Raw genomic sequence first — 19,843 nt, forward strand, 5'->3', positions numbered from 1 at the left:
GCTGAACTAAACAATTCCAGAAGATGTACTTAAAAATAACATCAGGCAGAGGAAAACGTGGTTTTATGCCATGACGTCTTGAAACATTCAGTTATGGTTTGATGTTCTTCAGTGTTCATTTGAATAATTTGGAGGAAAAAAAATCATTGTTGTTCTAAGGAAACATTAAACTACATGGAAATTTAGTTGATTCTCAGAAATGACTGAAGCATTTACAGACTACTTACTCATCCATTCAACAAATATTTACTATCTATGTGCTGGACACTGCTGTAAGTGTTAGTATTATTTCTGTTCCAGATCTTAACATTTCCCAAGACAGTCTGATGGAGACATAAAACATCACAGTTTAAACTCATGCTTAATCTGAACCTTGTGAAATTCCTACCACAAACCATTCAAATGCACTGAAAGGATGTAGGTAAGATAAGAAAAGTGATACTTATTAAGTAGCTATCAAGTAACACTAATTTTTAATAATATTTCATAGGTGGGAAAGCTGAGGCCCAGAGAGGTTAAGAATTCCACAGTCATACAGCTACTAAGTAACTAACTCAAGATTCAAACTCAGGTTTCCCTGACTCTGAAATCTGTTTTCTTCACTACCACAAGCCAGTTTCTTTCTAAAATTTTCTACCTATGTTTGTTCCAAGAGGAAACAGCAGCAATTCTGGGAATGCTCAAATTAAAAACAGACAAAGGAAGCTGTTAGAAAGAAGCCATCCCATAATAAACAGACCACAAAAATTCGAGGCAAGAAGTTCTAGCTGGTTCTAGTTTTCCAATATTCTTGCTTCAACACTGTAACCATATAATGCTTGCCATTCAGAGAATTTTGCTTCTAGATTTAAACAAGACATTTTAAACTTCTTTTCCTTTACCTAATTTTAGCATTTTTTGGAGTGAGAATTCACAAGTCTACAAGGCTTTACACTAATTGCTTCAGTATTACACAGTGTGACACTACCGAGCAGCCAATGTTGAAGTGTAAGAATACCATCCATCCATCCATTCAACCATCCAATTAACCATCCATCCATCCATCCATTCAACCATCCAACTAACCATCCATCCATCCATCCATCCACCCATCCATTCCTTCCACAAATAATTACTGATTTCCTATTACATGACAGGTAGTCATCTACATATTAAGGATGTCATGATGATCAAGACTCTCTAAGAGCCTTGTCCTGAAGAAGTTCACATTCTAGTGGTGGAGACAGACAGCTAATAAACAAGTAAAAAAAGAAATACATAGAGAAGATATCTGATTGTGTTTACTATTAATGAAACAAACTGGGTGATATTACATAGACTAGCTAGGTGGGGGGGTGGGAAGTATTTCATCAGACAGGATGTCATGGAAGGCCCTGAAGAGGTAGTATGAGCTGAGACGAAACACATGAGAAGACACTAATCATGGAAAAGGCAGGGAAAAGAACTCCAGGTAGAGGGAGCAATAAGGAGTTTGGTATATTGAGGAAACTGAAGGAAGGCCAGGAAGGGTGATAGGGAGAGAAGGACTAATGATGAGGTTGGAGGGAGGCAGAAGCCAGAGCATGTGTAAGATTATAGGCCAGGAATCCCAAGTTTATGTTAAGTGCGATGGAAGCCTTAAAGTGCATTAAGCAGATGACAACAATTTGGTTTGTGGAGAACAGACTGTATTAGTGATGATATATCTAGCTAATATTTACTGAGTGTCTACTAAGTACCAGGCATGTTGTAATAAGTCTTATTAAGTTAACCTAATAACCCTTCAAGACAGGCACTAATATCATCCTGCTTTGCAGAAGGCATACAAACCTAGCACTAGAATTTAAGCCACCTGCTCGAGATTGTAGTCAGTAACTGGTAGAGCCATGGTATGAATCCAAACAGGCTAATCCAGAGCCTCCTTTTTAACCATTATGTAGTGTGGCCCCTTTAGGAATGAATGAGCCCAAGCATATAAACATGTGGAGCCCCTGACATGGTGGAAATCAGAAATGATAATGGTTTGACTAGGTGGTAGCTGTGAAAAAATCGAAGAAAGTAGATGGATTTGGGATTTATTTTGGAAAAATAATTGGAAGCATTTGATTCACAATAATGAAAAATAGGAAGGGATCGAGGATGTCTTCAAGTGTTTTTTTTGTTTTTGTTTTTGTTTTTTAGAGACAGAGAGAGAACACTAGGGAGGGGGCAGAGGGACAGAGAAAGAAAGTAAGAGAGAGAGAGAGAGAGAGAGAGAGAGAGAGAGAATCTCAAGCAGACTCCATGCTCAGTGCAGAGCCTGACATGGGGCTTGATCCCATGGATCATTACCTGAGCTGAAATCAAGAGTTGGATGCTCAAATGACTGAGCCACCCAGGCGCCCCTCTTTAAGGTTTTTTTGTGTAAGCAACTGGTCCGTGGTGGTCATTTCTGAGTTGGAGAAAAATGGGTTTATGAGCATGTAGGTGCTGCAACCAAGAATTCTGTTTTTGATATGTTAATTATGAGGTACAAACTAACCATGAACTGGAAGATATCAACTAGGCAGTTGGATACGAGAGCCTGAAGCTCAGGGGAGAGGCCAGAAGCATCACCATCCTACAGCTGACAAATTTAGAGGTGGGAGCCCTTGGGGAGGGCAGGAGGAGGAGGGGACAATGTGACAAGTGAGGACAAGGAGAGGGGGGAGCCAGCAATGGTGCCCAAGAAGTGACTTGAGAGGCAGGTGGAGCCTCAGAGGGGTGGGACCACAGAGGCTAAGGAGGAAAATCCTTCCTAAGGGAGGGGCTTATTCATTTGTGTTGAGTGCTGCTGGGAAGTCACAGAAAATGAGGGCAGACAAGAGAAAGATTGGCCAGCAAGGCCACTCACATGCCTGGCAAGGGCAAATTATGGAGTTTTGCTGTGAAAAGGAGAAACAGGATGGCAGGCACAAAGAGATGAGGGGTCAAAGGAGCCTATTTCCTTTAAGGATGTGTCTACTCGAGTGAGTGTATGTGTGAGCTGGTGGAAACGAGCTGGGGAAAGTAATGCAACGAAGCCCTTCCACCAACACTTGTCACCTACATCTATAAAAATGGAGAGTGGAGTAATTATTTAATGAATGTCTCCCTGGTTTCTTGGAGACAAAATAATCATCTCCCATGCAAACATTCCTGGGATTTCTGAGCTATTTTGGAGCTTTGAGCGCTCCCTAATGTCATTCTGGTGCATACTTCGGCGGTGGAGAAGGATGAGAGTAAGTGAAGTAAAGGAAGGCAGGTGTCCATTTCTTCATAGGACGCACGCTGTTTTGGAAAGAAGGGCCCCTACTTGGTTTTTCACCAAGCATCAAGATGTTTGATTTGTGTTAGCAGCCAGAGGAGAAGGAGTTTGGAGGGGAAAATATCTCGGTTCCAACTAAACAGTTAATGTAGTGTGAGAAAGGACACTATGGAAGGGTTCTGGTGAGGGGGTAGCAGGTGCAGAAACAGGGGGGCAGTGTGGCTCTGTCACTGCCCCAAGACAGGGGTGCCCGGCAGGTGGTGTGTCGAGGGGATCTGTCCTGCAAGCTTCCATTTTCCGTGCTCGGTCCTTTCGGAATGATGGTTCTGAAATAGGCATGTTACTAATACTTCTGATTCCCTCTCCTTAGCAATAGGGGTTTATTTGCAGTTTCTGATGCCATGCCTTTTTAAAGACTCAGTTATTTTTTTAAAGGTTCCTTGGTGGGAGAAGATGAGAGAGAGGGAGATGGGGAGGTGAGGGAGGAGCACTGGAAGGACCATCAGAAGGAAAGAGGAGACAGACAGAGACAGATCAAGAAGCAATATCTCATCATCTCTTGAAGACTCTTTAACAAGGACACTGCAAACCTCTCCAAGGACACCTGAGTTAAACTTAGCTGTCTTGTAGCAACGTAAATATCGTTTCCCTTTTGTTCTATTTTTCTCACACTGAGAATCTGAATATAGTGATGGTCAGGAAGGAGGAAGGGATACAAATGAAGAAAAGTTAAGGAAAAAGCGATACTCACATAGTTCCTGTAATTGCTACCTTTGGGTTTTATCTATTAAAAAAATAATAATTGTTTCAGGTAACACATGTGTAGCATGGTTTTACTTTGTTTAAAAAAGGGAATAAAGAGAAAGAGAAATATGCTCACAAACAGTCTAATTCCAGTGACAGTCATAAAATAAGGTTCTGAATTTTGAAGGTTAACCCTACAGACAAAATGTCCACCTACGAAGAATGCATTGAATAGTGTCCCTCTCTAGAGTGGAATATGTGCTGTCCTTACAATGAATGAGGGGACTTCTCTGTGCTGACAAGCAATGCCGGGAACAGGTACTGCCTGAATACACTTTCCTGGAGACCGGAGTTCTGTGGGTACTGTTCATCACTCTACATCAGCTCTCAGGATAGTGTCTTGCTCACAGCAGATGTTCAATAAATATTCACTTAACAAATAAACAGAAAGGATCACCGATCAATATAGCATGATCTCACTTTGGCAAAAAGCAAAGCAAAATAAGTCCTATAAATGTGATTACATCTACTCTATGGGTTTGCACATTTTTATTACTTTGGAATTTTAAAAATACAATAATTAGCATTAAAATATAATCCTCACAAACACCTCAGAATAAATACAAGGGTTGGTTAGGGTCCACAGACTCATGAATTCTGAGGGTTGGGTTAGAGTTTGTGAGGAATGCTAACTGTATGGTCACCCACACAAAAGGAGACAGAATAAAGACAGAGCCAGCCAGGAAAAAGGAGGAGCCCCGGGAAAATTCAGACAGCAGCGGAAAGCTGAAGGATGAGTTTCTGCAGGGAGGGGGGTGAGTGCTGGATGAGCCCACATGACAGCACTGGGAGGCACTGGGAACCTTGGTTTGGGTTCCCTAAAAAGAAAGAGCGGTCATTCAGACCTACAAATACAAAGAACAAATCGGTGGTTGCCAGAGGGGAGGGAAAGGGGAAGAAGGGAAAATTGGGTGAAGGGGAGTGGGAGATATAGGCTTCCAGTTAGAAAATAAATCACAAGAATAAAAGGTACGGCACAGGGAATACAGTCAATGGTACTGGAATAGCGTTGTGAGCACAGCGTACACAGAGGGTTCTTGAAACACTATGTTGTACACCTGAAACTAATGTAACATTGTGTGTCAACTACACTGAAAATTAAAAAAAAAAAAAAAAAAAAAAAAGAGAGAGGAGTCAGCCTGAAAAGGACTGGCCTCCTTCTGGAACCAGAGCAGTGTGACCCCAGGCAGTGGAGCCTGGGGCACTATGACTGTCCAGCAGCTGAGGAGCAGCTGTCACTGGTGTCTCTCTCCCCTCTGGCAGAAGAGGGGCTGCACAGTATCTCCAAAGCAGGAGACAGACAAGCCGAGCAGCAGGGGACATGTGGAGCAGTTACTGTGCCCGGGAGCCAGCAAAGCCACCTTCCAGTACAGGCATACTCAGCAGTCTTGTACAGCTGAAGTGCATGCACCCCGTCTCCCCCAGGGTCAGTGGGAGGAGACCAGAGCTTTCTCAAAAGCACCTGGGTGGGGGAAGGGTGGGGTCGTGGCTAGTGTCCAGTTGTAGTGCTGGGAAATGTGAGTATGTAGCTTTGTGCTAAATTCCTTCTTGACTCTAACCTGGGCTGCTTTTTTCTCATGCCTTGCAAGTGCCGATTTGTGAGTGGAGCGTTTTCTGATTTTCTTAGCAAGAGATCTCTCTTCTAGCTACCCAGAGCACTGGAGTCACGGTTCTATTACAGAGATTAATTACTCTTTTTGACATTTGGAGATGCTAAACCGAGATGCCAAACTCTCAAGGACAGGAATGTTTCCTTCATTTAATAATAAACCCATTAAGTTGAGTATTAGGTACTATTCTAGTTGTTATTCCCCCAACTACTAAGATAGTACCTGCTCTCAGTAAATTTTATTAAATGAATGAAAATACTTCACTTGTCTTACTCATAATTATGCCTTCTATCAAATTTCAATAAATACTTATTAAGCAACTGCTATATGTCAGGTATAGTGCAGGGAACTATATTGTTCCTGCCTTCACGGAGCTTAGTCTACTGGAGAGTCAGGTAACTAACTATGAAATCTAAAAACCAGGTGGGTCATGTGGTATGACAGAGGAAGCATATAGTGGCACCTAACCCAGCTGTGAAATGTATCCTACAACTACCTACCCTATACTTACCTATATTCACCTCCAGCCTTTCTTTTCTTCCTATACATGTCTTTTGGGGTCCACCCCCAGGTTTGTTACAAAGCTAAACCTTTTCCACTCATTCTCTCAATCTCTGTGTGTGTTTATTTAATTTCTTTCTTGTTTATTTCCCCTCAGCCTAACAATCTTATCAAAATACCTGTCATTTGATAAACACTCTATCTTCACTATAAATAACACTTTTCTTAAGTTTATTTATTTTAAGAGAGAGAAAGAGAAAGTGAGCTGGGGAGGGGCAGAAAGAGGGACAGAGAAGGAGAGCAAGAATCCCAAGCAGACTCCGTACTGTCAGCGTGGAGCCCAATGTGGGGCTTGAACTCATCAACTGTGAGATCATGACCTGAGCTGAAACCAAGACTCCATTCTAACTGATTGAGCCACCCAGGAGCCCAAAATAACACTTGTTTTTATTCTACTTCTTTCCCATCCCAGTTAAGCTTGTTTTAAAAAGCTGTCTACACTGTATTTGTCACCTCCCATTCACATCTCAGCTTGATGCATTTTGGATTCCATCCCCACAATTTCCTGGGATTGTTTCTGCCTAAAATCACTGATACCCTAGTGGTTTTATCCTTGAACATTTTTTAGAGAATACCTTCCTTCATCTTGTGTGACAGGGGAACCTGTTGGCTACACTCTTCTTCACTGTCACTCCTGACTCTCCTCCTTCCTCCCTGAACTCTTTTTTTGGGTGCCTTGGTTTCCTTTTTCTGTATACTCATGCTTGATCTCAGAAGTCTAGCCTTGGGACTCTTATCTTCCTCCATGCACTGCCCTTGGGTAATATTATCAGCTCCCTTGACTTCAGCTACCGACATCTCTGCCTTCTCTCTGGAGCTCCAGACCTTTCGCTTTACCTCAAATGCAACCAAGCTTAATCTGAGCTTGTTAACCTGACTCACTGTCCTTTTCCCCCAGTCCTGCTGCTCCATTTGTGTTCAACCAGAGGAAATTCAGATGGAACTCTTTCCTGCCCCTTCCACTTGTAATTGGTGGACTCATATATGTATGTTCTAGCCCCTAAATCCTCTTACATACCATTTTATTGGTCTTCAACTAGACTGTCACAATGGCCTTCAAACCAGGCAGGCTCCTCGCCATCATTCCTACCTCCTTCCATCTACCGTCCAACATATAATCTGAAAGATTTTTCTAAATTGTAAATACAGTCATAACTCTTCCTTGCTGAAAACCCTTTCATGGCTCTGCAAGATCTTTAGGAATTGCCATATGGCAGCCCAGGAGCCACACCCAGCCATTTATACATGCTACTTAGCTGGCAGTTAGTTAAAAACCTGAATTTTTAGGGGTGCCTGGGTCTCTCAGTCGGTTAAGCCTCTGACTCTTGATTTTGGCTCAGGTCACAATCTCTCGGTTCGTGGGTTCAAGCTTGGGATTCTCTCTCCCTGTCCCTCTGCCCCTCCCCCCTCAAAAATAAGTAAACTATATTTAAAAAAAAACACCTGAATTTTTAAATTTGAATATTGTGAGAAGGGGCACATGCTGTCCAGTTCTAGACTCCCCTCTATTGTGATCTATCCAGGTGGCCTCACCCTTTACGTTACTAGCCTAGTTTCTGTATGGATCTTTGATCTCGTGGATCAAGTTAGCATAGCATACAAAACCTTTCCTGATCTGACCTGGCCCACCTTTCTAATCTTATTTCATGCTTTCAGCTCAGGTCTAGGATGCCAAGGCTCATGTTTATCCACTACACCACACTAATAAATGCTACTTCTTTGAATCCTTGGGCTTATGAAATGTGAGAGGCCAATGCAGATAATAAACGGACCAACAAACTCAAATTACAAGGAAGAAGTGTGTGTGGAGTGGGCGTAAGTAAAAGGGACAGGGAAACAAGTAAGTAAAAGTAGTCGCGTGGGAATCACATCTACAGACGTGGTATCCCACTTATTTTTTGATGCCAGGGTGAAGGCAGTAATAGAATTGATTTTTCCGTCTCTCTGTTTTATTCATCATCATGACTTTAGCACAATTCCTGATCCTCAGCAGGCATTTAATAAATGCTTAGTGGACACCACATTTTTGTGGAAGCTTGCAAAAAGGTGAATGTTCTGCTACTCCCAGGCTACAGTTTCTCTTTTTCCTCATTCAGTGAATCCACTGGTTATTCAGAAAGAGTATATCCAGTGTACCTGCTTTCAGAGTACCCCAAATCATCCTAATACCAAAGAAAGTAAATGCGAAAGAGTTAAAAGTATGCTAGAGATAGTAAATCCAGTGAGAGGATTACATAGGAAAATAAAGGAGGAAAATACTTTCTCCTCCTTTACTTGTCTGCCATTTGAACACAAGTTACAACAATAATGTAGATATAAAGAATATTAATGCTAAGACTAATGACACAGGAATTATAAATGCAGAGTGAGAAGCTATCATTTCCAGGGAATGTGGAGGCATTTTCCTTGCCCATGCCATGAGTTTAAACAGCTTGGTTCGCCACCACTTCTATCTTCTTTGATCTTTCTTCATCTTGCAATGCTACTGGGGCATACCCTTCACGTCCCTCATACAAAATTCCCAAACACACACAGACCACAAAGGATTGAGGCTCAGACTTCAGTAGGTATAAGTCATCTAGAAAGCCTATAAAATACAGATTCCTGGGTCCCTCCCATTCTGTGATAATAGATAATAGGTTAGGGTGGGGCCAAGGCATCTGCATTTCAAACAAAGTTTTCCTGAGGATTAGAAAGTAGACAAATGCCATTCTCTGAATTGCGAAACAATTCAGATCATTTTAGAACAACCTTAGTATTTTAGAACATAAAAGATTCTCATGGTACCATAATCTGCTCTCAGGCCTGGTCCAATTCCATCATGGTTACTATTCACCATCCCCACTGCTCAGTAGGTCTTTTATTAAATGGCAAAAATTTTTGCTCTTGCCCTCCTAATTGCAGTCACCACATCCTCAAAGAAATATTGCCTATATTGTGACCCATATCATTAGGTGCTTATTTCTGTGGCTGAGGCAGTTAAGCACTTGAAATATCTATTATGCAACTGTGCCTGGGTCCTGTACTCGTTAAAATGATACTAAAGTCTTAGGGTCTTTGTTTTTTTCTTCACAGCAGGTTGGCAGTCATTCAATTAGAGTGTAATTCAGTATTGCAGCTCACTTCACTTTAAAATGTTCATCTCAGTTCTGATGATTATGTTCAAAGATTTACTCTATCCAGATGCCAAGCTTCCTCAACTGGACAGAAGCAAAGCAGAAATATTTGTTTGGCAAGGCCTGGCAAATTTTTGGAGGTATTGTCATGTCACAGCAGGGCACTAGTCAGGTTGTAATTTGCCTTAATTGTTCTTCCCACAAATAGCAACGATGATTACCTCTAGGTCACTGGCACTCAAAGAAGGATTTCTTCCCAGTCACTGTAAAAACCAGAATACTTTCCACAAACACCTTCCTCAGGATTCCACTGCAAAGAATCCTGGATTTTGACCATTTAGTGTCTTGACCTGATACAGGTTTTTAAATTTTTTTAATGTTTATTTATTTTTGAGAGAGAGAGACAGAGCATGAGCAGGGAAGGAGCAGAGAGAGAGGCAGACACAGAATGTCAAGCAGGCTCCAGGCTCTAGGCTCTGAGCTGCCTGCACAGAGCCTGATGCGGGGCTCAAACTCACAAACCGCAAGATCATGACCAGAGCTGAAGTCAGATGCTTAACCAACTGAGTCACCCAGGCGCCCCACCTGGTACATGTTTTAGTGGGTTAAGTCACAAACCTGCCTATATACCTGTGTGTGCACATTAGCAACATGGAAATAACTCCGAGAAATCACTGGTCTCCCATAAAACAACCCGTGTTCTCTACACATAATTTGTTCCACCTGCCATATTTACAAGGCACCCTAAGGAGAACTAGAGTAAAACCCAGCAATCCATCTGCCTCCCAGCAGTAAGGGGTAATTATTACCTCAACTAAGCAAGGAGGAAATGCACAGCAGGCTGCTAACCATGGCAGGTGACCGATGGAGGTGACTGACTGACTCAGCCAGGTCATGGGCTTTTCTAAGAATGTCTGGAGTCATGGTATTATGACAACAAAATTCACTACCAACAAAGAAAGGGGAGAAAAATGGACAGAGGCCTAGATTCAATGGGCCACACCCAGAACACAACTCACAAATATGAGCTTTGTCACTTCTTGTGGGCATGTTAAAACAAGAAACAAGGGGAAAGAGGGTGGGGGGGGGAGGAAGTTGGGGTGATGCTATACCAAACCATTGGTTAAAAAAACTTTAAAAGTGCGAGAGTGGACATGAAAGCAGGTGTTTTGTTTCTATTAACCTACTATTAACTATACTTATGTATGTATTCTTTAAAAAAAAACTTTAGTTAATATTTACTAGGAATATATAATGTTTTGTTCACCATGCACACAAATAGGGCCTGGCTTCCAATACCATATAAACTTTACTGTGCCCAGTTAAGGTCACAATGACGAAGACCAAATACAAACTGTAAAGAATAGACTGTTTTATCAGAAGAATGATGTTGGAGTGCACAAAACACATTCATATCTTCAAAGAAATTCTGTTACTAAAAAGCTATTAAAGGAAGCGCTCTTTGGGATTATACCCCAAATGAATTGCAAAAGGTCACACACAACTCCTTCTTTCTGAAATGAGATAGATACAACACACAAATTAGCATATAGAATATCAAGTCATTAAATGTTCCTTGTCAAAGCTCCCGTGGGAAGATAGGGGAAAGGCAGAGAGTGGGGGAAGGAATACAGTAGGCAAAAATGGACAGGCCACTTTGCAAAGACATGGTTCCCAGTCTTGTAATTTCACAGATCAGTAAAATTAAAAGAAAAACATATGGTGGACGTGGAGAACACATCAACAAAGAGTTGTCATTTATTCTGCTCAAGTTTAACCACCATCCACTATCATGACATTCTGTTATAATATAAAATTATAAAATAATAAAATAATATAATACAATATATAAAGGATAAAAAGTCAGACTCTCAAAATAAAGGATAATTCTTTATATCAAGTAAATTTAACTTCATGTAAACTCACCACATCCTTCTTTTAAAAACTGAGCATCTTAGAACATATGAAGCTCTTCACAATCAATGTCTTTGATATGAATTTGGGGAAAAGAGTCTCTAGCTTGCAGTTCTGCAAGTGTAATTTTCAAATTAAATCGCTTTGTGTTTGAGGACCATTTTCCTCCACAATTTCATACCTGATGGTAAGAATCCCCCTAGCTCTGCCTGTCCCTTTTCACATTAGTCAGTGTGATGATTTATAAAGAACACAAGCTAATGCAGAATGATCACCGTAAGGCAATGAAGCTATGGCAGCAACAGATCTCTCTAAATTATTTTAATTTAATCCTAACAGAAGATGGCATTTTTAATGTTTGCCTGTACCTTGGTCTCTGACTTAACTGCCATGATTAAGCAGCCAACACATATTCTGGCCTCAGTGTTAAAGTGGCTGGATTAAAACCAGCTATTTCCCCCTGCTGGTTGGACGTGTTTTACATTCTCTACCTCACTGCCTGCAGCTTTAATGCTCCCCATAGTACCAAACCCATTTATTTTCCATCCCCAGACTGACCTCCTAAAGCATCATTAACACGCCCCCAAAGGGGGCTCCTGTCAATTTTAGCGCAGCACTCAAAGCTGTCTTGGGGTCTATCGGGGCTCCATAGGAAAGGAAGGCACTGAAGGAAAGGCACCAACCCAAACCTTGGAGAGCACCAACACAGAAAGATGAGGCCTAGGAACAGGGGGAATCCTATTCGGAGACTGCATGCAAGGCTAACGATGGAAAGACAGGTTTATAGACACCCATAATTAGAAGCTTCTGCCACTCAATTCTCAGCTAGTTAATGGCAGAAGGATCAATATCTACTTTCGATTTTCATGTACAGCATTAGGGCCTTAGTGGGAGACAGGTCTCCTGGGAAGGAGAAATCACCCAGGAATGGGTCTTGGAGAAAGTGATTCATGACCAAAATTTATAATTTTATTGATTTGCCTAATATATTTTCTAAAATATATTTGGAGTTTCTCTTTTGTTTTGATCAACTTCCTTTTTTTTTTTTTTCCTTGCTAACACTACTCACCTTGAAGTCAGTCACAGAGAAAATGATTATGTGGAGAAAATATCGGGAATAAATGTGGAATGGAGTTATGTAAACAAAGCGTGTCAGTTTGGAATGATATCCCCTGGGTTCATTCACACTCAAACACAGTGATTCCTGAGCTCCAAAATGGAGTGAAAGCAAACAGCACTGCCTTCTGCAAACACATTTCCAGGTCCTAGGGATCTTTGTGTTCTCTTCTTGCAAAAGTACTGAGCAAAACCATCAGTGGGTCTCCACTTTAAATTAGATTCATAAAGTCCAAATGGTAAGAAATAAGCTTTAAAATATAATATTTTGATAGAATTTTTTTTTTCAGAATCAAGCAGAGCATCTGAGGCTTTACAAAGAAAAATAAAAAATTGTCAGTACAGTATTTCTAATGTACAATTTATGCATGGGATGGGGATTATTTTGTCAAAGTATATAAGAAATCCAAAGCTGCACTTAAAAGCACACTGAAAAACATAGTTACTGATACTAAAAATAATATTGAATCCTGCTAAATTGGGGCATTAATCATAGCATCTTGATTCCTATGTTCCCTCTCATACATGTGTTAATAGAAAATTACATTTTCCCTGAGTAAGCCCTAAAAATTAGCCACTATGAAACATTCTTCATTACTAACAAGACAGTCACTCTTTTAAAGTTTACCCAATTTCCAAATACTTCTCAAAGAATACAAGTCTTTCCAAGTCACATGCTTTAATGGGTTATAACAGGCTCTGTCAAGTGATAATGGTGGCATCTTCAGAAGCTATGAAGAGATTTATGCCTTTGCCAAATGAGCTCACAACTTTAAGGAAACTTCCTTAATCATGTGCCAAAACTGACATCCATAGTTCATCTTATTAAGAACCATCATTTATTAAGTGCTTCTATTAACCAGGTACTGCATTAGGATTACCTTTAGGTCTCATTCAATCTTACAGCAACTCTACAAGGTAGGTGTTATCATCCCATTTTATGGATATAACTGAGGCTCAAGGAGGTTAAGCAACCTGCCCAAGGTCATTCAACTTGTAAATAGTGAAAAGATCAGGGCTTCCAGCTCAGGTCTGGCAAATGACATAGCCTGTGCTCTTTTCCTCTAAACTACAAGGTCAGGCCCAGCCCTGGGATATAAACCTCCTTGATCCTGACCTCATTCATTAGAAGTTGTTTTATCTTCGGGGATTCCATAATTGGAAGTACACAGGTTTATAAAGGCTGTTGGTATAAAATGCAAGCAAATACATTTCCCAGAGTGAACAAAGGAATAGTTTTTTAAACGGTCATAGGAAAAGAAGTTAGATTTCATATGGTAAATTATAAACCAGAATAATATGTAAAAATAGGTATGAATTTCCATCAGGACTGAGCCATATGAAACTGCTATATGTGAAGGTCAAAACAGCCAAAAAGGTGCAACCTCAGACAATTCATCCTAATAATAGAAGTGCAGATCTAGGCTCTAAGGGGCATGCTCCAGTCCATTCACAGTGCACCAGCAGAGCACAAACTTGGTGATCGTGTGTGGCTCCCATGGGTACTATACCTGAGCAGAAGCTGTTGCTGCTAATGGTCCTCGCTGAGCGCCCAGAGCTGCTGGGGTTGAACTCTCTGCTCTCTTCCTCAGAGAAGGGAGACTCAGAGGCTGGGGACACTTTGTGCTGTTGCTGGGGCAGATGGGGCCGAAGAATCAAACGGGGAATTCGGCTTCTGGAAATCTCCTTCTCATGATGCTGCACTCTCTGCTCCTTCTTAAAATCGGACATTAAAAAGAAAACAATAGGAAACTTGTTTCCCCCTCTTAACTCCTGTTTGTTCCTTCTGGGTTCGGTTTCTAAGAAATCACATTTCTGAATACTGTATCTTTACAAAGTACTCCTTATCTCAGTTGCTTCAGTGAACACCAAAACTCTGCCACTGAGCTAATCCTTCAAATCTTCTGAAGACCACACACTTGGGCGTGGGTGTGTGTGCACACACACATGTGTGTGCATGCACACGCACACACCTCCACTCATTAGCAGGAAAGCCATTCCCTCCTCCCATGCGATTCCTAACTCACCTTCCCTCTCTGGCTTCTTCCATCACATTCAAGATTTTGCTTCTCTCAAAGGCTCTTTATTACTCACAGCACACTCCAGCTTGTTACTTGATTTCCTCTAGACTTCCATTTTGCTTTCCCTGACTTGTTCTTTCCTGTCTCCTCACAAAGTAGCCCCCTATACCTGGAACAATTCTTTCTTGATGGATCATTCAGGCTTATCTTTCAAATCCCTCCTCTTCCGGCCAGGATCTTAATTATTCATTAATATCCTGGTACACAAGGCTTGTTGCCAACAGAAAAGCAAACAAAAATCCAATACCCAGTAAGATGGCTCCACCTTTTACATCCTGGTTAGCTTTTGTTTTCCTTGCAGAACACCCATGAGAAGAGAGTTTTCTCTCTCTCTTCTTAAAAACACAGCATTAAATACAGAACCATGCCTTGGTTTTAAAAATGCATAAAAAAGTAATATTTTGGCAGGGTGTTCCAATTTTTCAAGTGCTTTCCCAACCATTACCTCATTTGATCTTTACAACCCAGGCCATAGAGAGGACACTAATTTAAATCCCTATTTACAGATGAGGAAACTGAGGCTAAAAGAGCTAAAGATGCTTAGCCAACAAGGCATATCATCTAAAAGCAGAACAAGCTTTAAGTCCAGTGTTTTTCGGGGTCACCACCGCCCTGCCTTATTAAAATGGATTCCTAGGAGGAGCTCTTTGCAAAAAACTGACTGCTTCCTCCAACCTCTGCAATTGAAAAAGGCCTTTGGATTAGTAACAAACACTATTTGGAAACATGACCTCCTGCCCATTTCCACCGGCTTACCAGGAAGGGTCGCTGCCAAAGTAAACATCTCTGGGAGGTCTGCACAGTGCAGGAATTGAAGGGAAAGCCTCAGCCGCGGGAACTCCTGAGGTCGCTGAGGCATCTACCCCATCCAGGGCGAAAGCCGCACCCAGCCTCTGGATTTGCTCTGCACATCAGTCACCCAGCAGGTATCACACGTCAGCCACTCTCGGGCACACTGCAGACCCTGAACCAATGCTGGGTCGCTGACATGCTGGGGATCTTATTTCTCAGTCACCAGTACACCAAATCCTTTTTATTCACATCACTAACCGGGCATCATTTGAGAGCTAGATCCCAAATCCCCATTTTCAGGAGATGGATTAACCCTCCAAAGTCAATCTTTTAATCCTCGTGTCACCCCCTCAAATCTTTTCCTCCGGTACCATCTCTCCACCTCCTGGGTCTCATCGTCACCTGAACAAATGTCCTCTGCCTTCCCATCGTCCCCACCACCTCCTCGTCCCCGTTCCCTGCGACTCTGTACGCCACCCCTCCAGCTCTCACCTGACCCGCTCGGGGGCCCCGCGGAGCGCGCGGACACTGCCCCCCGCGCCCCCACGACGTGCCTTACTTACCTTGGTCTCTCGAAGGGGTCCCATCGCTCCGCTGCCCGCCGGGTCTCCGCGCCGCCGCCGCCGCCGCCGTCCAGGAGGAGGCACCTGCGGGCACGAGAGCGAGGACACTGCGCTGAGCCGGCGCGGGGTGCGGGCGGCGGGTGCTGCGGGGCCGACGCGCCGCCGCCGCGACCGCCGCTCGCTCGGCTCCGAGGGCGCGCCCGGCCGCCCCGCCCCGGCCGGACACGTGGTGCCGCCGCCTCTGCCCGCGGCCGCTCCCGGGGCGCCGCCGCCTCCTCCCCGCCACCCCCGTCACCTGCCGGACCCCAGGCGGCTCGTCGGGTCCGCCCGCCCGACATCGTCGCCGGCACTTGCCCCTAGTACCGCGCGCCCCTCCCGCTCTGCCGAGCCCGACCCGAAGCGGGCAGGCCGGGGCTCCGAACATCTCTAGCCTGGAAGTGCCCGACCCCCTCGGTTTGGCACCTTAGGGTCCGGTTTGAAGGGGGTGCACGTCTGAGAGAAAAACGGAGAAAAACTGCGATATCACGAAGAGCCAAAATGGAGAAAGTTTTTTCCCTCGCGGCCCCTCCCTGCCCTCTCGGTTTTTAGTCAACATACGGCTGCCCACAATTACCTCGCCCGAGAGAGATGGGGCGGGTCCCCCTGCACCCGGACCCCAGCCAAGCCAATGCCAATGCTGCAGGACTGACACAGCAGCTCGTGCAGGGATCTCAAAGGCCGAGATTCTCCTTGGGGGATTTACATCAGAAAGTGCAGGGAAAAAAACGACGGGGCCGGTTCCCAAGGGCTTGGAGAGCCAGGCTGTTTAAAGGCGAGGGCAGCCTTTTTTCTCCATCTCTGCCTTGAAGCGGTGGCCGGGGATGCGCCCCGGGGCACACTGCTATGGGAAGGGCACTGCACCTGAACTCAGAAACCCAGTGCTCTGCTACTCTCTTCCAGCCGATGCCTTTACCTTAAATTTCTTGACCTCTCTGAATCTCAAGTTTACCCTCGTTTAATTGAGGGATAATAATAGTATCTACCTCGAAGGTAGCTGTGAGGATTAGATGAGGAAAATAAAACAGTTGTACACAGCTGACTGAACAGAACTTTCCAAAGGGCACTTGAGTCACGTTCAGGTCACCCATTCAGTATTTGCTGAGGCCTCTCACATGACAGAAAAAGCATTTGTGAGACATACAAATTTGTTCAAAAAGCTTAAAATCTATCCAACTGAGGACTTAAAATAGACATCATCAACTGGGTCATGGGCCTTACTTATTACAATTACTACAGTTAATCTTACGCAAGTCAACATATATAATAACAGATGTCCTTTACTCAGAATTGGAGGATATTCTAAGTAGCAATGTGGACAGGACACAGTCTGATCCTTACACACAGTGTTGTACATGGGAGGACTATAATCCTTGAAAATTATATTTGAACCACCACCATCCCCATCTGTCTGTCCTGCAGACAGCATTTTTCCGAGTCCTCAAATCTCAAATCTAGGAATGCGCAGTGTGAGTCCAAAGAGAGCCTGAAATCAGAGCATTAGAGAAATCAATTTGCCTTTTTCCTATATTCCTAAAGAAATTTTATCGCATACATCTTCATGACTTTTCAATCTACTTAGATTCCTTAAGCAGTGAGCCTGGTAGTCTTAGGGTTCTTTATTTGGAAAGAGGGGGTGATTAATTCATACTTTCTATACCCACATTGTCTTGGATAAGGACTTCAGAAAAGTGATGATTCCTACAGTCTATTATTTCCAAAATTATGTGCCCAAGGACATATAGTATGATATAGAAATGCACTGTTAAGGCCAAAATGTGCTTCTGAATTCACTACTGAGAATTGAGAATTGAGTCTGGGGGCCTCATAGTAGAAACACTCCCCACTGAGCTGTCCAAATCAGAACCTCAGAGTCATTCTTGACTTTTTCTTCTCCCTCATAAAGCCCCCACATAGCAGAAACCACCAAGTCATCTCCATGATACTCTAGTAATAATATCTTGAATCTGATTTCTTCTGTCTACCGTTCCACTCTATTATCTGCATTTAGAGTCTAAACCACAAACATCCCAGATGATTGCAGTAGTGGTCTAACAGAAGTTGTCTTGTTCCCAATCGTGCCTCTTATTCCTTTCTTGCCAGTTTTTAAATTTTTCCACAAGGCCTTTCTGAATGGCCAAATCAAGCCATGTTTCTTCATTAAAACTCATTAATCACTTCTCAGGTGTCCTCTAATATTCAAACTCTTGAATGTGGCACAGAGGCCTTTCATGATCTGGCCTTCTTTACCTCTCTGATCTCATTTGTTACCATTCCTCATCCACCATCCTCCCTCCTTACCTACTCGTCCTCTCTGTCCCCCCTTCCCAACCTCTGCTCCACCTACAAATGGATAACCCTCAAACTGTAGAACTTTCAGTTCTCTGGAGGTGTCATGTTTTATTTTTCCTCGAAACTGTTCACATGCTGGTCCCTCCGTCTAAAGCATTTCTTGCATTTGACTCCCCTTAGCCCCCCTTCAACTCCTAAAGATACATTAAGTTTCATTTTAGAAACAGCTTCTTCCAGAAAACCTCCCCTGACCCTCCAAGGTCAGTCCTTACATATTTCCAGGACACCTGTTTTAAATTCACCCCAAGAGAGCTGTTAAGATCTTGTATAAGAATTCCCTATTTATTGGTCTGTCTTCGCCAGGGATCACAGGCAGTACCTAGTACAGGTCCTGTCATACAGAAGGCACTCAATATACAACAGTCAAATGAATGGTGATGAATGAGTGAGTTCTATAAGCCCATAAGGAGTCCATCAGTACAGGGTAAAGAAAATAGGCAACTTCTGTTTTGCAAACGACTCAGATAAAGCTGCTTCCAATATGTCTTTGTATTTGATGATGGGGTGTGTGCCTAAAAAATCCAACATGTGTTCAGTGAAAGCTTTTACTGCAGAAGTGCAGGCAGTGAGAGGCTGTGCAGTAGCCCCGCTGTCACCATAGCAACCCTGCCGAGGGAAAGGCTGATGATTTAGTGTTCTAACGTCTCTTAGCTCTGTACTTTTGGAACCCAAGCCTGTTTTTCTGCTGTTCTAAAAGGCAAGTTTTACAAATGATAATATCTATGCTGCCTTTAATTTCATTCAAGTGTTTCTCATGTCATTAACAGAAATGTCTTATAACGTTTGGATTATACCACCAAAGACATATAATCTATTATAGCATATTATATTCATCTTTCATCTGCTTTAAAATATTCTCATGCATCATTTTCCATTTCTACTTACTTATTTTGTAGTCTCGTTTTGTAATTTTGTGGTTTCTCCTTTAGAGATGAGTGTAATGCTAGGTTTTAGAAAATATCAGCTGCTTTAGAAGACTAGAACCCATCTAGATTATAAATAATATCCATGCCCAGGCCTGGGAAGGAACTGGAAAGATAGGGTGTTATAGTTTGGGGAGAAAAGAAGAATGTGCAGGTAATTATGCCCCCCAAATCTAGGATATATTATTTAATTCTTTGTTTATGTGAAATTTATAGTTATCAAATGAATAATCTCTTTCATTTATACAAAACTTTATATTTTCAGAGCTCTATTTTTAGAACCTCACTTGAACCTCACAAAAATCCTATGAGGTGCATGTGGCCAATTCCTGAAATTAAAGAACTGAAAAAGGACAGGTTTTTATTGATAGGAACCCCCCAGCCTGCAAACTTAAGAGAAAAGACAATATATATAAATGCACTGCAAAGAGAAAACATCTCCACCATACAACCGAGACCTACTGCAGTACCCCCCACCTCTGCTCTCCCTCACAGCTCACCTGCGTGTGTATGCTGAGGGCTTCTCCGGACTCAGTCAAGGCTGACAAAGCACCATCTCCTAATCCTATCAGCTGTGTGAGCTAGCGCTGCCTTCTGTCTCAGTGACCCGATGTTGGGTGATCTGCACAGCAACAAGGAGCAGCTGACGTGCTTTACAACACGTCATGAGGAGAAGAAACTGCATTCTGGGGCATCCTGGGATTTTTTGTGGTGGGGTGGAGACCCATATT

General features: G+C 42.8%; 1 protein-coding gene across 3 annotated transcripts in view; it reads right to left on the bottom strand.

Moving 5' to 3' along the window:
- Nucleotides 1-16,336, bottom strand: part of SYBU (syntabulin) — a 74,025-nt gene extending 57,689 nt beyond the window's left edge. Inside the window, exons 1-3 of one of the 3 annotated variants that reach the window (XM_042973256.1) lie at nt 16,264-16,336; nt 15,802-15,885; nt 13,877-14,081 (exon numbers count right to left, since the gene is read on the bottom strand). In XM_042973256.1, coding sequence (XP_042829190.1) covers nt 13,877-14,081; nt 15,802-15,825 — 229 coding nt within the window. In that variant the 5' untranslated portion in view covers nt 15,826-15,885; nt 16,264-16,336. Of the gene's footprint in view, nt 1-13,876; nt 14,082-14,392; nt 14,438-15,801; nt 15,955-16,263 lie in introns of those variants that run through there. The other 2 variants (XM_042973255.1, XM_042973258.1) reach the window with 2 other exon arrangements.
- Nucleotides 16,337-19,843: the final 3,507 nt, after the last annotated feature.

This window comes from Panthera tigris, chromosome F2, assembly GCF_018350195.1.
Source record: "Panthera tigris isolate Pti1 chromosome F2, P.tigris_Pti1_mat1.1, whole genome shotgun sequence".
Taxonomy (NCBI): Eukaryota; Metazoa; Chordata; class Mammalia; order Carnivora; family Felidae; genus Panthera; species Panthera tigris.